Source organism: Pongo abelii, chromosome 11, assembly GCF_028885655.2.
Source record: "Pongo abelii isolate AG06213 chromosome 11, NHGRI_mPonAbe1-v2.0_pri, whole genome shotgun sequence".
Classification (NCBI taxonomy): Eukaryota; Metazoa; Chordata; class Mammalia; order Primates; family Hominidae; genus Pongo; species Pongo abelii.
Window position 1 is genome coordinate 145,066,371 of NC_071996.2, and position 23,378 is coordinate 145,089,748.

Consider the following 23,378-nt stretch of genomic DNA (forward strand, 5'->3'; position numbering starts at 1 on the left):
CACTTTGGGAGGCAAGGGCGGGCAGATCACCTGAGGTCAGGAGTTCAATACCAGCCTGGCCAACATGGCGAAATCCCGTCTCTACTAAAAATACAAAGAAAATTGGCCGGGCGCGGTGGCTCACGCCTGTAATCCCAGCGCTTTGGGAGGCCAAGGCAGGCGGATCACGAGGTCAGGAGATCGAGACCATCCTGGCTAACACAGTTGTGAAACCCCATCTCCACTAAAAATACAAAAAATAAGCCGGGCATGGTGGCGGGCACCTGTAGTCCCAGCTACTCAGGAGGCTGAGGCAGGAGAATGGCGTGAACCCGAGAGGCAGAGTTTGCAGTGAGTCAAGATCACACCACTGCTCTCTAGCCTGGGCGACAGAGCGAGACTCCGTCTCAAAAAAAAAAAAAGAAAAGAAAATTATCCAGGCGTGGTGGCAGGCGCCTTTAATCCCAGCTAACTAGGAGGCTGAGGCAGGCGAATCTGTTGAATCCAGGAGGCAGAGGTTGCAGTGAGCTGAGATTGGCATTGCACTCCAGCCTGGGCAACAAGAGCGAAACTCTGTCTCAAAAAAAAGAGAAAATAGTAACAATTGTTTCATCTGGACAGTAAGGTTATGGAAGGTTTTTCTTTGTATTTTTTGTATTTGTTCGTGTATCAATTATATTATGAAGAATAGAGGAATAACCTAAAAAGCAACTGAAAACCCAAAATTAGATATGAAAGAGAACTATGATGTTGTAGTGGTATCAATAACTTTTTTGCCTTCTGGCTAAAAGTGTACTCATAAATGAATCAGATGTCTTGTGAACTCTCTTTTAAAGATTTCTGCATATCATTTTAACAACACAAAATCATAGAATGTCAGCTGCAAGGAAATGGAGAGACCTCATTAGTTCACCCTCTTATTTTTAAAGGTTTAGGAAACTCCAAAGATGGCAAAAAGTATTTTTATGAGTGACCATAGATCTTAGTAGTGTATTAAATGCCTGACATTTACCCAAAAAAAGTCTCTTTTGAGGGAATCACTTTTAAATAGAGATAGATAGATAGATGGATAGATAGATAGACAGATAGATAAGATAGGTAGATAGATAGATATAGATAGATAGATATAGATAGATAGATTAGATAGATAGATTAGATAGATAGATAGATTAGATAGATAGATAGATAGATAGATAGATAGATAGATAGATTAGATAGATATCTGAAAATGATGGATAACAAAGTGTCCCCTCATTCAGGATCCTGGGTCTCAAGTTCTAGGACTCATGCTGGTAACTCAGTGTTATAGTTACTCCCTTCTCCCCCATATTTATGTGGAGGATTCTTTTTTCTGTTTATAAAAATGTACATGTTTGTGGTAAAAAATTTTTTTCCAAATAAAGCTAAGGGCCAGGTGCAATGGCTCACACCTGTAATTCCAGCACTTCAGGAGGCCAAAGTAGGAGGATCGATTGAGCTCAGGAGTTCAAGACCAGCCTAGGCAACATGGGGAGACCTCATCTCTACAAAATATCAAAAAATTAGCCAGGCGTGGTGGTATGCACCTGTAGTCCAGCTACTCTGGAGGCTGAGGCAGGAGTATGACTTGAGCCCAGGAGGTCGAGGCTGCGGTGAGCTGTGGTAGCGCCACTGCACTCCAGCTTGGGCAATAGAGTGAGAGCCTGTCTCAAAAACAATAAGTAAACAAAGATAAGTAAAAAGTAAAAGTTCTCCATTTACCCAGCACCTTATTCTCCGCATAAGTACGTATCTTTCAGATGAAAGCATAGATGTGCAATAAACACATAGTTATAAGAACTTTAAAGAAATTACAAATGTTATAAAACAGTATCAAATGATACATATTGAACTGTAGGTTGATTTTTTTCCCCCACTTATTAAGCATGCTGTGGACATTTTTCCATATTGTATATAAAAATATACTAAATGAGGCTGTAACGTAATTTCATCATTCTCATATTCATCCATATTTCCAATTTTTCTCTGTTATAATGCTGCAGAGAAACATTGTTCACAAACCTTTGTGAACTATGGGAATATTAGTCTAGGAAAGTTTGTAGAAATGGAATTGCTGTGTTAAAGAGTATATACATCCTGAATTTTAAGAGAATGTGATAAATTTTAATATTGTGCACTGGGGCATGAATTCCACTGGAGGCAGGGAGTTGGTCTTGCTTACCTTTGCATTTTGAGCTCCCAGAACAGTACCTAGAACATAATTCACGCCAGTAATTATTTGCTGATGGAATAAATGAACATACAAATATTTTCAATTGCCTTCTCTCATTACATTCTCACTAATGGTATTCCAAAGTGCCTGTTTCTCAGATCCTAGCCAAGACCAGAGATTATCAATCTGTTAAGAAATTTCACAGCCATGCTTTAAGCTGTGTTTTCATTTTCTCCTATTTCATCCAAAATTGTGAGTGCAGTTTTATGTGACTAACAGAAGTAATGTGAATTTGTGACCTTCCTCCTTGAAGGTATGGCTGCAAACGTGTAATTATATGGGTAGATGGTATGCCTGAAAAGGCTAATTTCTTTCTTTTTTTTTTTTTCGAGACAGAGTTTCGCTCTTGTTGCCTAATGTGGAGTGCAGTGGCATGATCTCAGCTCACTGCAACCTCTGCCTCCGGGTTCAGGCGATTCTCCTGCCTCAGCCTCCCAAGTAGCTGGGATTACAGGTGTGCACACCATGTGGCTGGTTTTTGCACTTTTATTAGAGACAGGGTTTCACAATGTTGGTCAGGCTGGTCTCGAACTCCTGATCCACCCGCCCCAGCCTCCCAAAGTGCTGGGATTACAGGCGTGAGCCACTGCCCCCGGCCAATTTCTTTTTTTTATTGTTCGCATCAGAGTGCCTCAGTGGGTTCAGCACTTTCTGTGCGCTCTCTCGTGTGTGACTCAGTCTGCTGAGTTGGTTTGTCATCTGACCTTCACTTGGTGACTGTTTGTTTCATGAAAGGCCTTTTGTGACTTTGCTGTTCCGTGACCGCCTTGCATTTTGCTCACTGTTGGGTCACTGCCACTTCCCAGGGCTCATTTGCTGTCTTGCTGTGGAGACATGTCTATGTTACATTCAGAGAACATTTGAAGCTGATCTCTGTCTTATTTTGAACTCTCCTCTAGATACTTGTTTGCTTTGCAACTTAAGAGAGACCTGCTGGAAGAGCGTTTGACCTGTGCTGACACCACAGCGGCCCTTCTCACGTCCCATCTCCTGCAGTGTGAGTATCTCCCCGCTAGCAGGGAGCATGCACTGACCATGGCACAGATGTACCCGTGCTCAGAACTACAATTAGTTGCTGATGTATGTACCTAGTTAATGAGCCTGACCATAGAATGAGGTGTTTCAATTTCAATATTTTTTATAAGCTAAAGATTAACTTCTGTAAAGTGGAACTCCTTGAGGCAAATAGTTTCCACATAGCAAACACAGGCCAAGGCCAAAATCTGTAGCCACGTTCCTTCTTTTGGGTTGTCTCTCATTTATGCCTTTGTGCATTTTACCAGCAATGCATATTCAGTATAAGAGTCAGAATATAAACCAAACTCTCAGCAAACCCTGAAAGGGCGTCACTGGGATAAAAGTCACAGTCCTCTCAGATTAGTTAAGCACTAGCCATGAAGGAAAAAGAAGACATTGCTTCAGTATCTCACACAGATCAAGAGATGGTTCAGAGCTGTGTGAAGAATTAGAGTTACTTCAAAAATAAACCATGAGAAGTGTAAGAGGAGGTGCTGGGGCCTTGCCGAGCCCCCAGCAATGGGAATAGAGAAACAGAAATACCCACATTGCTCCTGGACTAGAGGTGGGACCACAGCTTCCCAGCACAGAACTAATGTTTCTGAAATTTGAATCCAGGAAATATGACATAGAAAGTGTCCAAAATTTTGGGAATTAATAAGTATATAGGTTATTTGCAGCTTCCTTGGTCCTTCCCCAGACATACCTTCTTCAAATAATAAATTTTATTATGGGTTTGCTATCTTCCACCAGGGGACATGTTGATTAATAAAAGTTTTCAAAGTGACTTTGGTTCTTACTCATTTGGCTGAAAGACTTCTCAGGTAGACACATGGCAATGAATGCAACGTACGACTGAACCAGATCTTTTTGCTATAAAAAACATAATTGAGCAGTTGGTAAAATATGACTAGGGTCCACATCCCGGATGGAGCCTCAGATCATGGCCCTGTTCCTGATCTGGGTAGTTTTACAAGGCTGCGGGTAAGAATGTTGTATTAGTCCATTTTCACACTGCTGATAGAGATGTGGCGGCAGCAAGTGAGAGCTTGTACAGGGAAACTGCTCCTTATAAAATCATCAGATCTCATGAAAGTCTCACTATTACGAGAACAGCATGGAAAAGATCCGCCCCCGTGAGTCAGTTACCTCCCACTGGGTCCCTCCCACAATATGTGGGACTTGTGGGAGTTATAATTCAAGATGAGATTTGAGTGGGAACACAGCCAAACCGTATCAAATGTCCTAGTTTATAGAAAGTCCATACTGATGTATGGCAAGTAACATGTTAGCAACTCACTCTCAAATGGCTCAAAGGAGGAAAAACTCTTGTACTGTGCTTGTAACTTCTCTGTGAATATGAGATTGTCTAAAAATAAAAGCATATTGCTTTAAATTATTGGACTTTATGTTATTAAGACATTGTGGCCTTAAAATACATGAAATTAGAAAGAGACATTATTCATCAAGAAATTTGAGAAGGTCTGAAGGAAAAAAATCATTTAAAATACATTATCCTAAAATAAATAAAATACTTCAGCCTGATCATGATAATCTTGACAATTTAGGTTTAAGGTGTAGTTTAAAAATAATAGTAGTCCAGGTGCAGTAGCTCAGGCCTGTATTCCCAGCACATTTGGGAGGCCAAGGCAGGAGGATTGCTTAAGTCCAGGAGTTTGAGACCAGCCTGGGCGATGTGGCAAAACTTTATCTCTACAAAAAATACAAAAATTACCTGGGCATGATGGTGCTTACCTGTAGTCCCAGCTACTTAGGAGGCTGAGGTGGGCAGATTGCTCGAGCCCGGAAGGTTGAGGCTGCAGTGAGTGGTGATCGCACCATTGCACTCCAGCCTGGTCAACAGAACGAGAGACCTTGTGTCAAAATAATACACACATTAAACTCATCAATGTTTGCCTCCCTGGAGTTACTAATCAGGCCTTTGTTCTTCAAGAAATCCTCTTCACTTCCCATTATATTTGCCTTTTAACAGCATAAAATATTTGGAAAAATTAAATACAAAATCTTGCTTTTTTAGGGATATATTATTTTGCTACAAATTTGGGATAATTTTTTTTTTTTACTTTTAATGTATGCAGTGACACGTACAAATGCTTGTAGTTTATTTAAAAATTAGAATTACTTACTTTTAACCTATCTCAGCGGAAATAGGAGATTACGATGAAGCGCTGGACCGAGAGCACCTCAAAGCGAACGAGTATTTGCCTGGCCAGCAGCACTGCCTTGAGAAGATACTAGAATTCCATCAGAAGCACGTGTAAGTCATCACAATTGTCTGTCGACACAGTAATGACTAAAGTAATGACTAAAGAGTGTGTAACGAGAAAGGACTGTTATTGGGACTTCTGCAAGATTCTAACGTAAGGACTATTGCTCCCGGCCTCAGGATGTGCAGCTGCTGCTAGAGGCAGCTTGGCAGACACACACAAGCTGCAGCTCTGGCCTGAAGCACCTTCACACCTGCACGATGTGCTGCTTTTGAAGGTGCTGGAAGAAGCCAAGCATGGTGGCTCACGCCTGTTATCCCAGCACCTTGGGAGGCTGAGGCAGGTGGATTGCCTGAGGTCAGGAGTTTGAGACCAGACTGGCCAACATAGTGAAACCCCGTCTCTACTAAATATACAAAAAATTAGCTGGTCTAATGGCAGGTGCCCGTAGTCCCAGCTACTCGGGAGGCTGAGGGAGGAGAATCACTTGAACCCAGGAGGTGGAGGTTGCACTGAGACAAGATCACGCCACTGCACTCCAGCCTGGCACCAGAGTGAGACTCCATCTCAAAAAAAAAAAAAAGGTTCTGGAAAAGACATCAGGGTCTGGGGGAGGAGGATGCTGCTGAGCAGGATGGGGTGGCTATTGTGGGGGTGTCAGCTGCTGCAGTGTCTCTGCAATGTGGCAGAAAGAGTCCTCTACAGGGAAGACACTGTGCTGTGGTGGAGGAGGAGGGGACTGTGTGAGGCTAACAGTGTCTACCTGTATCAGGGCATTGGGAATCACCTGGCACCCATGTCCTTCGTCTCATCTTGTTTTGATTTCTCTAAGACTTGACACTGGTGGGTTTTTCTGGATGGAAGTGATAGAGACCTAGAGAAAGAGTGCTAGCTAAGGGGAAAAGGACTGAAGAACGGTATGGGAAACAGCTGTGGGCTCTGGCCCCGGTGGCTGGGAGCTTTAGTCACCAAACGGGAGCACTCAGCTGGTGAACGTGAGTCAGGAGGACTTAGCCTTGCCTTTGTGACACATCCTGTTGAGATGCAGGTTTGTCAGATTATGTATGTTCATGTGTGTCATTAAGGCTCTACTGGGACCTGCTGGCAGCTGCCCTTTCACACCTTCAAAGTATGAGTGCCAACTATGCATCCACCACTGCTGTCAGCACTGGGGAGTTGGTTTGAATGGCACAGACTGAGATACCTACCCATACAGATCTTACCTTACCCTGTAAGACTGTGTATTTCGTGCACCTCACCACTCCCAGTGTGGGGGATCTCTTGTGTTTGCAGGGGAGTGCCTTTTGTGTGCCCGACAGCATGGCAGTCATGAGATATACAGATGCGTTTCTACAGATGAGAATGTGTGCAGTGCAGCAGGAGCATAGCTCACGCGCTGTGAGCTGAAAGAAGGCCGAGGGCAGGCTCAAGGAGGCTCGCGGGAGGACCTAGGCGGACAAAGCCAGGGAGGAAGCATTCCAGGCAAAGCACCAGCCTGGGAAGGGAGGGAGAAGGAAGCAGAGAGGAGAGGGAGGTTCCAGCGTGGCATGGGCAGTTTGGGTTCAAGGGCTGGAGGTAGAAGTGCCAACTGATACTGGAGAGGCCGTAGTGGCAATTACGGACAGCTCTTACGAGCATTTGTGTGTAATCCTCAAACCCACATCATGGCATTGCACTGTTTTACCCCATTGTACATACAGTGAGACCGTGCGTGCAGAGCTCCATCTCAGACATGATGGTGTGGGGCATCTTGTGTGTGTAAGTCGGTGCTTCTTATCCATTTGCCTGAACTGACCTTAAGGAGGCCTCCATGTGGGGCAGTACGGGTAGAGCTCCTGCTCTATTCTCCTGGGTACCCTTGGCTTTGCCTCTTTCAAGTGTTGCCATTATTCTGGCTGTTAATGAGGAAGGTACAGCTGTTCTGAGTGTCACATCCAGACCTTGACCCATGGAGCCAAGGGCCCTCTGCTAGTGTTATGTGCCATCCCAGCAGGAAACGGTCACTGGTTCAGTCTGCGTTCCTAGGGTTGGGGACAGTCTCTCCCTGCTGAGACACACAGCAGGGGCTGGACATGAGGAAGGGAGAATTGGGCATTGTGCTGCAAACTGTCCAACCTGAGGGACAGTCCCTAGTGGATGGGTGGGTTTGGGATGCTGGGGAGAGTGTTGTCAGCACGTAGGCCGGGCTAACCTGTGCGGTGGGTGAGATCAGCTAGGCAGAGGGCAGATACAGGTCAGGAAGGGAGAAGAGCCCAGGATGAACCCCTGAAGAACTGACATTTGAGAGGCTGAGTGCAGGAGGAGGCACCCACAAGAGCTTTTAGCAGCCAGAAGCACGGAAGGGTACTGGTGCCAAGAGAGCATGTTTTAGGGTAGTGGCCACAGCCTCTTGTGTGGAGACTACAGGCCTGGGGAGGTAGGCACAGGAGCAGGTTTCTGAGCTTGGCAGTGTGGCAATGCATCGCCTTCAGCAGCTTCAGTGAGTGGTGAGGGTGAATTCTAGATTCAAGTACACTGAAAGTGCAGTGAGGAGACAGTGACAACATCTTTGGGCACTCATGTCAAGAAGCCTGCCTGTGGAAGAACAAAGAACTGGACCCTCAGGGTAGTTCTGTGTGTATGTGTGTGTCTGGGTGTGTTCTGTGTATACATGTGTGGCTGTGTGGTCGTATGTGCATGTATGTTATATGTGTTCCTATGCATGCATTGTATGTGTTTCTGTGTGGGGCTCATATGTTCATGTGTGTTGATGTGTGTTCCTGTGTACATTGTATACTGTGGTTATGTGTACTTGCACATGTTCTTGTGCCTGTGTGTCTCTGCATGCATGTGTGCTTACATGTGCACATGTATCTGCTAAAAACCCTAGAAAGCCAGTAAGAGAAGGGTGAGTCATGTGGTCTGCTTCATACGGGAATACAGTTGAACTCTTCCTGAATAAGCCAGGAAGCAGAAAGCTCTGCTCTACATTGTAGGCCTTCGCTGTGTTAATTTGAGACTGTGTCTATCACAGTCACCACAGCTTCATTGCACATCTTATTTCTTTTGATAATTCTTCAGGTTTTTTTTAAAGACAATATTGTACCTTTATTTTAATTATTATTCATTTCTTACATTGTCTTATGATTCTAATGGTTCTTCAATGATCCACTGAAAACACCTTTATAATCACTGAATAGGATATTAAAGAAGTGCTTTTCTTGACTTTATCACATTGCTTTTGGATCTTTGAAACTGCAGAAAAAAGACAGGCACAGTGGCTCATGCCTGTAATCCCAACACTTTGAGAGGCCGACAAGTTTGAGTCCAGGAGTTCAAGACACCCTGGGCAACATGACAAAACCCTGTCTCTGCAAAAAATTAGCCAAGTGTGGTGGTGCATGCCTGTGGTCTCAGCTACTCAGGAGACTGAGGCGAAAGGATCGCTTGAGCCTGGGAGGCAGAGCTTGCAGTGAGCCAAGAATATGCCACTACACTCCAGCCTGGGCGACAGAGCGAGACCCTGTCTCTAAACGAATGAGCGAGTGAGTGAGTGAGTGAGTGAGTGAGAAAACGGGTTTATAAGACACAAGTGTTTCAGATAGTAAAAAATATTTTTTAAGATGAAAAGGAGTTGGCCGGGCGCAGTGGCTCCCACCTGTAATCCCAGCACTTTGGGAAGCCGAGGTGGGCGGATCACCTGAGGTCAGGAGTTTGAGACCAGCCCGGCCAACATGGCAAACCCCTTCTCTACTAAAAATACAAAAAGCTGGGCGTGGTGGCGCGCACCTGTCGTCCCAGCTACTCAGGAGGCTGAGGCAGGAGAATCCACTTGAACCTGGGAGGCAGAGGTTGCAGTGAGCCGAGATTGCACCATTTCACTCCAGTCTGAGCAGCAGAGCGAGACTCCATCAAAAAAAAAAAAAAAAGAAAGAAAGAAAAGAAAAGAAATACCATAGATAACACTACTGTCTCATCACACTCATTTTCTTTCTTTTTCATTTCATTTTATTATTAGTATTATTGTTGTTAGAGATGGAGTCTCGCTCTGTCACCCGGGCTGAAGTGCAGTGGCATGATTTCAGCTCACTGCAACCTCTACCACCATGCCTGGCTAATTTTTGTATTTTTAGTAGAGACAGGGTTTCGCCACGTTGTCCAGGCTGGTCTCAAACTCCTGACCTCAGGTGATCCACCCGCCTCCGTCTCCCAAGGTGCTGGGATTACAGGCGTCAGCCACCGCGCCCGGCCCTCTGTGGTATTTCTTCTGATTTAAAATTTGTCTCTGCCAGTAGTATTTGTGTATAACCTTGTCACTATCGAGCGGATGTAAGGCTGAGTAGCTAGTGTATGCAAAGAAAGTGTTCTACCCATTACAAAGTAGTTACAGAATAGAAGAAAACTGAGGATGTCTTTGGCCTGCACGTGTGGTATGCTGTTTTTGTAGTGGGTAAACATACAGACAGTGAACGATCTGCCCTCTAAACACACAAAGCCTTCATTGTTGGTTTTCCTGATCACTTCTATAATGCATTTTGGCTCTTTCAGAAATCAAGTGTTTGTAGTGTATGATTCTACCATGTTTTATTACAGGGGCCAGACACCTGCTGAGTCGGATTTCCAGGTGCTCGAAATTGCTCGAAAGTTGGAAATGTACGGCATCAGATTTCACATGGCTTCTGACAGGGAAGGAACCAAGATTCAACTGGCGGTTTCCCACATGGGTGTACTCGTGTTCCAGGTAGGCCAGTGGGGAAGGGAGGGGTGAGAACAGGGCAGGGGAGGTATTCTGCAACCTGGTGGGGTTTGTTCTTATGGATGTTGGTAAATATTTGTCCTGATGAGTAAGGGCCTCGATTTGGAAGAGGGGCTTTGCATATCATCCAATCCAACCTCTTACTCAGTGGGGAAATTATTCTTTTGTCCTTCTCTGACACAGGTGTGACTATCCTCCATGTCATGGAGCCCACTGCTTCCTGGGACTGCCTCCCACCTCCCTGGATTCCCCACTGCCTCCTGCCCCACCAGGGCTGCCCACTGCCTCTGGGACTTCCCATTCCCTCCTGGGATTTGGCCTACCCCCTTAGAATCCTAAACCACAACCCTGTTTTTTTTCCAGTGGAGCGGTCTGTGTGCTGTGGGTGTGATCTGGGCTGGACTGTGAGCGCTTTAGAGTGGGTCACAGTAATCATTTAAGTAAACAAACTAGAATAGAATAGAAAATATCAGAGGGATTGCTTGTGATAAGAGTCAGTGTTGTCTTCTGAGGTATTTGTATTAGTTGTGATGCATAGGTAAATAATTACATAAATGGTGGGCATGGCCTGCTCACTTCCATTTGTGGTTATGTGTGTGTGTGCTGGGGTTTGTGATGTCCAAGAAGCTTAAGTGTGACTGCTAGTGCCGACTAGAAGGAGCTTTTCTCCTTATTCAGGCCCTTCGCATATCTGAAAGCTCTTGCTGGGGCTCCCCAAGTCCCCTTGCACCCAGGCTAAATATGTCCAACTTGTCTGGGCCCCTCCTTTTGGGAGCACTCTAGTCACTGGCCCTTGTAAAATTTTGCACCTCTGATAGACTATGGTAATCCTGAAAAGGTCTCCTCGATGCTGAATATTGTGGGAATTGTCACTATTGCAGTCTGGGAGCCTGTTGCCTGCGTGACCTGCTGTTTCTTTGTGGGCTTCTTTTAACCTGTGACTATCAAAAAGAGCTTGGTCTGATTCAGGCCTCCCTCATCAAGCCATGTTTATTATTGTTTTCTTTTCCTTATTTTTCTTAACCTAGCCATCAAGTTTCAATTTCTTGTCAGAAAAAAAATTAATTTTGAATTTAGAATATTGTGTTACATTTCGTATTAAATGTGATTAGAGAACAATAAAAATCCATGATAGAGACCAACCTTAGCAATCCATGCCTTCAGGTGGAGGGTCTGAGCATCCCCTGTCTACATCTGCTGATGAGTGTTCCCCCATTGCACAGAGATGAAAACCTCATATCCAAACTGAGCCATTGCCACATTTCCAGAAAAAAACAAATAATACAACCTAAAGAAGTTGTAAAAGCAAGGGATTAGAAACTTCAGATTGAAGATAGCAGACTGAATATATGTATTTATTTTTATTTCCTCAAAACCCTGAACACAATGACAGTGAAGGAATTTTTTAAACATTGAAATCCATAAGAACAAAGAATGGGAAAACAGCCCACAAAAGATGAGGGATAGCAGCAATGTTTGGAAGCTGGGAAATGAAACAGTGAGTGGGACCTGACTTTGCAGAGTAGGGAAGGCTGAAATCTCACAGCTTGCAGCGGCAAAGTCACAGTACAAGCCAACATGTTCCCAGGAGCCCCAGAAAGGGCTCACAGTTCATGCTCATGAGAAATAGGAATGCTTCTTTATCAGAAATGTAAAATTTTATCTTGTAATTTTTTTATTTTTATCAGCCTTGTTTGTGATAGTAAAATTCTGGGAATTAACCATTAGAAAGCCAGTTAAATAGCCTGGCACAGTGGTTCACACCTGTAATCTCAGCACTTTGGGAGGCTAAGGTGGGCAGATTGCTTGAGTCCAGGAGTTTGAGACCAGCTGGAGCAACATGGAGAAACCTCATCTCTACTAAAAATACCAAAAGTTCATTGGGTGTAGTGGCATGTACCTGTAGTCCCAGCTACTCAGGAGGCTGAGGTGGGAGAATCACCTGAGCCCAGGAGATCGAGGCTACAGTGAGCTGAGATCATGCCACTGCACTCCAGCCTAGGCACCTGGAGTGAGACCCTGTCTCTCAATAAGTACATAAATAAAAGCCAGCTAAATAAATGGTGGTACATCCATGTGAACAGAATATTAGGCAACTGTACAAACAAGAAAGCAGCTCTTTATGTCCCAATAATGAGACATCCTTCAAGATGCATCATTACATGGAGAAAAGATTGAAAACTCTGTATAGTAGCTACTGCTTATGGGGAAAAGAGAGAAAATTACATGTGCAGTATATTCCACACTATAAAATGAACTGGTGCCATTAATGGCCCCAGGGAAGGGTGGCCAAGCTGGCAGGCTTTGGAACAGTGCTGAGAGGGAGACTTGCACTGTGGACTCATTTTTGAACCTTCAGAATTTGAGCCTTGTGAATGTATCACTGTATTACATTTTCACAAAACCTTCACAGGAATAAAACACTGCATCTCTGAAACGAGCAGGATACCATGATAGAAACAAATGGAGAACATAAAAACATTTGCAAATCAAAATATAGGCTGCCCCAGTCCATCCCCACCCGGTGTTGCCTACCTGGTCTGCATGCCAGGCAGGGGTCATCAGCCTCTTTGTCCTGCAGAGTTGTGCTGGCAGATGCTCTGCTACTTTTTAGCAGGTTTACGGCCTGGCCCCACATGCAACAATAGGAACCCAACCCCAGCAGACCTTGGGCTCCACAATTTCATCTCCATCATCCACAGAGGTATGGCAGCCTCAGTTCTAAGCACAGATATTTAAAATTATAATATAGGAGGATCCAAGATGGCTGATTAGAAGCAACTGAGGTCCACGCCACTCACGAAGAGGAAAGAAAAGGGATGAGTGAATTCACCTTCAACTGAAATATTCAGGTTCTTGCACTGGAACTAACTAGGCAAACAACTCAACCCACAGAGGATGAAGAAAAGCGAGGGTGGGGGTTGATGGCCCACCCAAGAGCAGCATGGAGCCAAAGGAACCCGCATCCCCAGCCAAGGGAAATGGTGAGTGACTGTGCAACCTCACCCAGGAAACCACACCTCTCCCACAGATGTTTGCAACCCACGGATCAGGAGATCCCCTCATGAGCCCATGCCACTAGGACCTTGGGTCCAATACACAGAGTTGTGTTCAGTCTCAGCAGAGCAGCCGCTGAGGCACACACAGAGACCTAGGAGTTTCACATACTTTAGCCTCAGGACCCCCAGCAAGGCGGGAAATCTGTTGTACAAATCCCTAGGAAGGAGGCTGAATCCAGGGAACCAAGCAGTGTCATTCTGTGAGACCCACTTCCACAGCACCTCACAGGTTAAGACCCACTGGCTTGGAATTCTAGCCAGCCAACAGCAGCAGGCTGGAAATCTGCCTGAGATGGATCCAAGTTCCTGCAGGGGTGGGGTGGCCACCATCTCTAGTTTGGTTGACTCAGCTATTTTAGTCTGCTGACTTTGGAGAATATAAACAGCCTGGATAAGGAATAGTTCCCCCACATGGAGCATACCTACTCTGCAAAAAGCAGCCAGGCTGCTTCTTTAAGTGGGTCCCTGACCCTGTTCCTCCTGACTGGGTGAGCCACCCCCTACAGGTGCATTTGGGCCAGCAACAAGTCAGTACCCTCCTGGGACAAAGCTTTTAGAGGAGGAAGCTGGCTGCTATCTTTCCTGTTTCACAGGCTTTGCTGGTGATACCTCCAGGTACAGGAAAAACCGAGGCAACTAGGGTCTGGAGCGACTCCCAGCAAACTGCAGCAGCCCTAAAAACAACAGGCCAGGCTCACACCTGTAATCCCAGCACTTTGGGAGGCTGAGGTGGGCGGATCACTTGAGGTCAGGAGTTCAAGACCAGCCTGGACAACATGGTGAAACCACATCTCTACTAAAAATACGAAAATTAGCTGGGTGTAGTGGTGGGCACCTGTAGTCCCAGCTATTTAGGAGGCTGAGACAGGAGAATCACTTGAACACGGGGAGGCAGAGGTTGCAGTGAGCTGAGATCACACCACTGCACTCCACCCTGGGCAACAGAGCAAGACTATCTCAAAAAACAAACACCTGTAATGCCAGCACTGTGGGAGGCTGAAACAAGCAGATCACCTGAGGTCAGAAGTTCAAGACCAGCCTGGCCAATGTGGTGAAACCCCATCTCTACTAAAAATACAAAAAAAAAAAAAAAAAATGAGCCAGGCACAGTGGCAGGCTGAGGAGGGAGAACTGCTTGAATCCGTGAGGCAGAGGTTGCAGTGAGCCAAGATTGTGCCACGGCACTCCACCCTGGGTGACAAAGTGAGACCCTATATCAAAAAAAAAAAACAGAAAACAACAACATGAACCAAAAAGACCATAAAAACCCCATTCAAAGGTCAGCAACCTCAAAGATCAAAGTTTGATAAACCCACAGAGATGAGAAAATCAACACAAAAATGCTGAACACTCAAAAAGTCAGAGTGCCTCTTCTCCTCCAAATGACCACAACACCTCTCCAGCAAGGGCATAGAAATGGGCTGAGGCTGAGATAGTGTTATTGACAGAAGCAGGCTTTGGAAGGTGGGTAATAATGAACTTTGCTGAGCTAAAGGAGCATGTTGTAACCCAATGCAAAGAAGCTAAGGACCATGATAAAACAACACAGGAGCTTATAGCCAGTTTTGAGAGAAACATAACCAACCTGATGTAGCTGAAAAACACAACATGAGAACCTCACATTGCAATCACAAGTATCAATAGCAGAATTAGGCCAAGTAGAGGAAAGAATCTCAGAGCGTTGAAGACTATCTTTCTGAAATAGGCAGACAAGAATAGAGAGAAAAGAATGAAAAGGAATGACAAAACCTCCAAGAAATATGGGATTATGTGAAGAGACCAAACCTACAACTGATTGGGTTACCCGAAAGAGACAGGGAGAATGAAACCAAGCTGGAAAACATACTTCGGGATATCATCCAGGAGAATTTCCCCAACCTAACAAGACAGGCTAATATTCAAATTCAGGAAATGCAGAGAACCCCAGTAAGATACTCCACAAGAAGATCTACCCCAAGACATATAATCATCAGACTCTCCAAGGTTGAAATAAAAGAAAAAATGTTAAAGGCAGCCAGAGAGAAGGGCCAGGTCATCTACAAAGGGAATCCCTTCAGACTAACAGGGGACCTCTCAGCAGAAACCTTACAAGCCAGAAGAGATTGGGGGCCAATATTCAACATTCTTAGGAAAAAATTTCCAACCCAGAATTTCATATCTGGCCAAACTAAACTTCATAAGCAAAACAGAAATGAGATTCTTTTCAGACAAGCAAGTGCTTAGGGAATTCATCACCACCAGGCCTGCTTTGCAAGAGCTCCTGAAGGAAGCACTAAATACAGAAAGGAAAAACTTACCAGCCACTGCAAAAACACACTGAAATACATAGACCAGTGACACTATAAAGCAACCACAAAAACAAGTCTGCAAAATAACCAGCTAGCACCATGATGACAGGATGAAATTCACACATAACAATATTAACCTTAAGTGTAAATGGGCTAAATGCCCCAGTTAAAAGACACAGAATGGCAAGCTGGATAAAGAGCCAAGACCTGTGGGTATGCTGTCTTCAAGAGACCTGTCTCACGTGCAAAGACACACATAGGCTCAAAATAAAGGGATGGAATAAAATTTACCAAGCAAATGGAAAACAGAAAAAAACAAGGCTTGCAATCCTAGTTTCTGACAAAACAGACTTTAAAGCAACAAAGATTTTAAAAGACAAGGGCATTATATAATGGTAAAGGGTTCAACAAGAAGAGCTAATTATCCTAAATATATATGCACCCAATACAGGAGCCCCCAGATTCATAAAGCAAGTTCTTAAAGATCTACAAAGAGACTTAGACTCCCACACAATAATAATAGGAGACTTTAACACCCCACTGACAATATTAGACAGATCATCAAGACAGAAAATTAACAAAAATATTCAGGACCTGAACTCAGCCCTGGATAAAGTGACCTTATAGACCTGGATAAAGTGACCTTATAGATAGCTACAGAACTGTCCCCCCAAAAACAACAGAATATACATTCTTCTCATCACCACATGGCACTTTCTCTAAAACTGATCACATAATCGGAAGCAAAACACTCCTCAGCAAATGCAAAAGAACTGAAATCATAACAGTCTCTTATACCACAGCACAATCAAATTAGAACTCAAGATTTAAACATTCACTGAAAACCACACAACTATATGGAAATTTAACAACCTGCTCCTGAATGACTCTTGGGTAAATAATGAAATTAAGGTAGAAATCAAGAAGTTATTTGAAACTAATGAGAACAAAGAGATAACATATCAGAATCTGGGATGCAGCTAAAGCAGTGTTAAGAGGGAAATTTGTAGCACTAAATGCCCACATCAAAAAGCTAGAAAGATCTCAGGTTAACAACCTAACATCTCAACTAAAAGAACTAAAAAATCAAGAGCAAACAAACCTCAAAGCTAGCAGAAGACAAGAAATAGCCAAGATCAGAGCTGAACTGAAGAGATAGAGACACAAAAAAACCCTTCAAAAAATCAAATCCAGGAGCTGATTTTTTGAAAAAGTTAGTAAAATAGACTGCTAGCTAGACTAGTAAAGAAAATAATAATCAAATGAACAATCTGAAATGTTAGGGGAATATCACCACTGACCCCACAGAAATATAAACGATCATCAGAGAATGCTATAAACACCTCTATGCACATAAACTGGAAAATCTAAAAGAAATTGATAAATTCCTGGACATATACAACCTCCCAAGACTGAACCAGAAAGAAACTTATAAAAACCCTAGATGAGGGCTGGGCACAGTGGCTCACATCTGAATCCCAGCACTTTGGGAGGCCGACGGGGGCAGATCACTTGATGTCAGCAGTTCCAGACCAGCCTGGAGCCAACATGGTGAAACCCCGTCTCTACTAATATAATAATTAGCCAGGCATGATAGTGGGTGCCTATAACCCCAGCTACTCGAGAGACTGAGGCAGGAGAACCGCTTGAGCCTGGGAGGCGGAGCTTGCAGTGAGCCAATATCAAGCCACTATACTCCAGTCTGGGCGATGAAGTGAAACCCTGTCTCAAAAACAAAAACAAAAAAAACCCTGAAAGAAAATCTAGGCAATACCATTCAGGACATAGGCACAGGAAGGATTTCATGATGAAAATGCCAAAAGCAATTGCAACGAAAGCAAAAATTGATAAATGAGATTTAATTAAACTGAAAAGCTTATGCACAGCAAAAGAAACTATCATCAGAGTGAACAGACAATCCTACAGAATGGGAGAAAAATTTTGCAGTCTATCCATCCAACAAAGGATAATAGTGGAGAAGACCCAAGAACTCCCAGGAAGGAGAGAGAAAGAAGGGTGATTTAAAAAGGCCTCGAACTATTCAGTAGCAATACTGGAAGCCAGGAAGAAATTGAATCCCTGAATAGACCAGAAATGTGTTGTGAAATTGAGGCAATAATAGTCTACCAAGAAAAAAAAAAAAAAGAAAGTAGCCCAGGACCAGATGGATTCACAGCTGAATTCAACCAGAGGTACAAAGAAGAGCTGGTACAATTTCTCTCTCTTTTTTTTTCTTTTTGAGACGGAGTTTCATTCTTGTTGCCCAGGCTGGAGTGCAATGGCACTGCAATGGCAGCAGCTCAAAAATTAAAAGGAAATTATTTCCAAACTAATTATTTTTTTTTTGAGACTGCAGTTTTATTATTACTCAAGTCAGTTTCCCCGAGCATTTGGCGATTTTTTTTTAAGAACAATTTGGTGTGTGGGGGGCTCCAGACTAGAATTCTGTGCTCTGTCCCACATGACTTCTGTACAGAGAAAGACTTTTTTCAGACATGTAGATTTTTAAAAAATTTAACTGCTACTCACCCTTTGTAAGGAAAAACTAGAGGAGAAACTGAACTAAAAGTGAGAAAGAAGGAAATAGGGTGCTCCACATCTGAGACAGGCAAAGGAAGACACGGGCTCTGCCTGCCGAGAGAGCATCCACCAACACCAGAGCAGAGGATAGACCAGGGACTCATTTCTTGTGCTGGACCGTGTGGAAGAGTGTTAACTAGGGATAGGTACATGCCAATGAAGCAAATGAAAAGAGGCAATTAGGATTCTCAAGGAAATTTTGAAGAAGGAAGCTTTACTTTATAATATAAAAAAAGTAGTTAAATTCACCATAGCTCAGCGTGTGAGCAATGCTTACATGACCATTAATATAAATACTGAATTTAAAATTTACCAACAATTAGGAGAGTGTGGGGAGGGGTAGGTGTGAGGTATTGGTAGTGACAGAAGTTGAGGAGGCAAGATTTCAGAGTGGAAAATGTGCTAGCTGTCATAAATGTGCTTTTCAGAAATACGGGTGAATGAATGGGTGCATGAGAGTAAATCCCAGAAAGGCAGCCAAGAGAGGTGAAGCTGGTTCTGTCTGAGGAAGAGAACTTGATGTGGAGTGGGTGACCCTGAGCTGGCAGTTTGTTTCCAGTCGTGTAGTCTATTTGGCATTTTTAGATATGCCCTGGATTACTGGATGAATATGAAAATGAAAGCAGTAGATTTTAGCATTCCACAGCTAACTGTGCAGGTTTAAAAGTGTTGTCTTAAAGTCTGTCAAGTCAGGGTGCAGTGGATGAAAGCTGTGATTGTCCTTGGATTTTCTATTTATTTCTCCTTTTATGACGGTGGTCAGGACCCTGGGGTATACAGCTGGCCCTCCATATCCACAGGAAAATAAACAATAGAAACAATACGGGCCGGGCGCGGTGGCTCACACCTGTAATCCCAGAACTTTGGGAAGCCAGGGCTGGTTTATCACCTGAGGTCAGGAGTTCGAGACCAGCCTGGCCAACATGGTGAAACCCCATCTCTACTAAAAATACAAAAATTAGCCAGGTGTGGTGGCAGGTGCCTGTAATGCCAGCTACTCAGGAGGCTGAGGCAGGATACTCGCTTGAATCCAGGAGGCTGAGGTTACAGTGAGCCAAGATCGCACCATTGCACTCCAGCCTGGGCAACAAGAGCAAAACTCTGTCTCAAAACACACACACACACACATATGTGTGTGTGTGTAATTTTTTAAAAAACACAAGTTTAACACAGTACAGTAAAACTATTTATGTGACGTTTACATTGTATTAGGTACATAAGTAATCTAGAAATGATTTTATTAAAGTATACAGGAAGCCCAGCGTGGTAGCTCAAGCCTGTAATCCCAGCACTTTGGAAGGTCAAGGCAAGAGAATCACCAGAGCTCAGGAGACCAGCCTTAGCAACAAAGCAAGACCTCATCTCTACAAAAATTAAAGTACGCAAGAGGGTGTATGTAGGTTATATGCAAGTACTACACCATTTTCTATCAGAGCCTTAAGATTTATAGATTTGGGTACTGGGGTAGAGGCTCCTGGAACCAATCCCCTACAGATACCAAGAGACAGCTGTAGAAATTTCTTATTTTGACCAGAAGGGATTGAACAAGCAGCTGGAGCAGTTATGTGGGGGCCTCTGAGCTATTGTTGGCCCTCTTCTTGGGAGGGGTTCATCTCTTACCTCCATGGCAGGCCCTCGGTTTTTTGTTTTGTTTTTGAGATGGAGTCTCACTCTGTCGCCCAGGTGGGAGTGCAGTGGTGTGATCTCAGCTCACTGCAACCTCCGCCTCCTGGCTTCAAGCGATTCTCCTGCCTCAGCCTCCTGAGTAGCTGGGACTTACAGGCGCTCGCCACCACGTCTGGCTAATTTTTTGTATTTTTAGTAGAGGTGGGGTTTCACTGTGTTAGCCAAGATGGTCTCGATCTCCTGACCTTGTGATCCGCCCGCCTTGGCCTCTCAAAGTGCTGGGATTACAGGCATGAGCCACCATGCCCAGCCTAGGCCCTCGGTTTTTTAAGACTCTGTCCTGGATATATAAATAATATCTAGAGCTGGGGCTGTGGGGATTTTGTTTCCTTTTGTTGATGTTTTGTTTTGCTTTGTTTTTGAGAATACAATTTAGGACAGAAACTTTGAGAATGTAGTTGAAAATCCTCCAATATTTTACTTTTTTTTTTTTTGAGACGGAGTCTCCCTTTGTCACCCAGGCTGGAGTACAGTGGCACAGTCTCTGCTCACTGCAACCTCCGCCTCCTGGGTTCAAACGATTTTCCTGCCTCAGCCTCCCAAGTAGCTAGGATTACAGGCACTGGCCACCATGTCCAGCTAATTTTTTTTTTTTTTAATTCCTGTCCTCTGGTGATCTGCTCACCTCAGCCTCCCAAAGTGCTGGGATCACAGGCGTGAGCCACCGCACCTGGCCTTCAATATTTTACTTTCAGTAGAAATTAGAGTGACTTCGTGTTTGGGCAATATTTTGGGAACTAGGAAGCTTAAGTCGTCATTTAGACCCTAATGTTTGTATCTTGGCTTTGAGAACATCTAACTCAGGATTTTTTTTTTTAATTGAGATAAAATGTATATGGCATAAAATTCACCATGTTGAAGTATACAATTCAGTTGTTCTAGGATACTTACACAGTTGTATGACCATCACTACTATCTAATTTCAGAACATTTTCATCATCCCAAAAAGAGACCCTCATACTCTTTAGCAGTTACTCCGCCAGCCCCCAGCAACCACTGATATCCAGAACAGGCACCCATCAGGATATTCCCTCTCTATGGATTTACCTATTTTAGATATTTCATATAAGTGGGATCCTATAAACATGTGCTCTGTTGTGTGTAGTGTTTCCTTGTTTCCAAGTTCACTCATGTGGTAGCATGTATCAGTGTTTTACTCCTTATGGCTAAAGGGGTTTGTTTTTTCCTTTGGAGCTGTCTCTCAGGGGACTGTGTCCCTCACTTTGCTGCCTCTTACATTGAGTTTGCAGGTAAGAGTAAATGTTGGTAACATCAAACGTATAGTCGCTTAAATGCCCAAGCAATGTCTCAGACGTTTTTTAAATTTTATTTTGAAACCATTTCAAGCTTATAGAAAAGCTACACAAACAGCACAGAAAGGTCCTGCTGGCCTTTACCTTAGATGCCCGTCTGCCTTTAACTGGTTGTCCCAGTGTTGTTTACTACAGAAGGTCCAATCTAGGATCAAATGCTGTACCCACGCATTATGTCTCTCTGGTCTCTGCAATCTGGAACATTCTTCCTTCTTTCCTTGGTTTTCGTGACCTTGACATTTTGGAAGATTACAGGGCAGTCATTTTGTAGAATGTTTATGATATGGGATTGTGCAGTGCTTCCCCAGGGTCAGACCCTGGGCTCACTGCCTAGGTGAGAAACTCCCAGAGTGATGATGTGTCCTGATTCATGTAGCACATAGGGTCCATCTGTCCCATTGGTGGTGGTGGTAACATTGATCACTTGGTCAAGATGTTGTTTGCCAGCTTTTCTGTCTACAAAGTTATTTTTGACTAGGTAGTGGCTCATGCCTATAGTCCCAACGGAGGCTGAAGCAGGAGGATCACTTGAGGCCAGGTGTTTGAGACCAGCCTGGGCAACATAGCAAGACCCCGTCTCTACAGAAGGTCCTGCTGGCCTTTACCTGAGATGCCCATCTGCCTTTAACTAGTTAAACAAGAAAAAATTAAAAATAGAAAATTAGCCAGGATTGGTATCAGGTGCCTGTATTCCCAGCTGCTCCAGAGGCTGAGACAGGATGATTGCTTGAGCCCAGGAGTTTGAGACTCCTTATCTCTTAAGGAAAGAAAAGTTACTTTTTGTCCTTTGTTACTAAGTATTTAATGGAAAGATACTTTGAGACTAAGTAAATATCTTGTACCTCATCACACTCATCTTCTACTTAGATCACTATGATGGTTGCCCAATGATGACTCTTTAAATCCCATTCTTCCTACTACTAGAAGGAAGAGTTTTCTCTCCATTTATTTAGTTTATGTCACTGTGGATTCATAGATTCAAATCTGATACTTGATAATCTGTTGGTTTCATTATTTATTTTTATCTTTAACTTTCCCACATTTGGCCCAAGGGAGGCTCTTCAAGCTGCCTCTTGTGTCCTTCTCACATGTCCTTTCATTTTATGAGCACTTCTTTGCTTTCTTACAGAATAAGACATGCCAGGCTTGTTTTGTACTTTGCCTGCTTCACTGTGGAGTCAGCTATTTCCCCACAGAGCCCAGCCATTTTAGTGAAAACTGGTATTTAGAGACCAAGATCCATGCACTCAGTGTGCCCATTGCTTTGTGGGGTGTCACCGCTCCTGGCCCTCTCAACAGACAATGCTACACACGTGTACATATACCCACTCACCTCACATGTCTATATTTACCTCTATATCTGTGTCTGTATCTGCTGAGACCGGGAATTCTCATCATTCGCTCCTGTTACACTCTAGCACTGTGTTCTAGCTTCAGTGAGAAACCTGACTCTACTCCCCGCCCTGTCTGGCCACTATCACTGCCCCTTCCAGACCACCCTCCTTGCAGGAGTGAACTTCAAAAAATGTATATTAACATTGATTTTAAAATTTTGCAATAAAACCTTATCAAAGAAATTAAAATTAGCCAGGCACAGTGGGTCATGCCTGTAATCCCAGCACTTTGGGAGGCAGGGTGGACTAATCACCTGAGGTCAGGAGTTCAAGACCAGCCTGGCCAACATGTTGAAACCCCATCTTTACTAAAAATACAAAAATTAGCCAGGTGTGGTGGCACACACCTGTAGTCCCAGCTACTCAGGAGGCTGAGGCAGGAGAATTGCTTGAACCCAGGAGGCGGAGGTTACAGTGAATGGAGATCGTACCACTGCACTCCAGCCTGGGTGATAGAGTGAGAGTCTGTCTCAAAAAAAAAAAAAAAAGTGCAAATCTTTCCATTTCTTCTTCTAATTGTCTATTTCCTATAAATATTTGAAACAATATGGGGAGAGATACAAGTCCAAGTGTATCTTCCTGGTGAATTGCTTTTAAATGATGTAAGGCCTCTTTCTCATGCATTGTATCTGATGATAATATTGCTCCACCAGCTTTCTTTTGGTCAGTTGTTAAGTACATCTTTTTCCATCTCTGAACCTCTAAGTGTCCTTGTGTTCCAGATGTGTCTTGAGTTTGAGACCAGCCTGGGCAACATAGCAAGACCTCATCTCTACAAACAAAAATTAAAAATAGAAAATTAGGCAAGATTGGTGTCTGGTGTCTGTTGTCCCAGCTGCTCCAGAGGC

General features: G+C 43.8%; 1 protein-coding gene across 10 annotated transcripts in view; it reads left to right on the plus strand.

The window, feature by feature from the left end:
- Positions 1 to 23,378, plus strand: part of FARP2 (FERM, ARH/RhoGEF and pleckstrin domain protein 2) — a 142,409-nt gene that overhangs the window by 53,385 nt on the left and 65,646 nt on the right. For all 10 annotated transcript variants that reach the window (XR_008523158.2, XR_008523157.2, XR_008523159.2 and 7 more), the window contains 3 exons: positions 3,130 to 3,227; positions 5,411 to 5,525; positions 10,048 to 10,195. Coding sequence is in view for 7 of the 10 variants with exons in the window: in XM_063712631.1 (XP_063568701.1) it covers positions 3,130 to 3,227; positions 5,411 to 5,525; positions 10,048 to 10,195 (361 nt within the window). In the remaining 3 variants the exon portion in view is untranslated. The remainder of the gene's footprint in view (positions 1 to 3,129; positions 3,228 to 5,410; positions 5,526 to 10,047; positions 10,196 to 23,378) is intronic.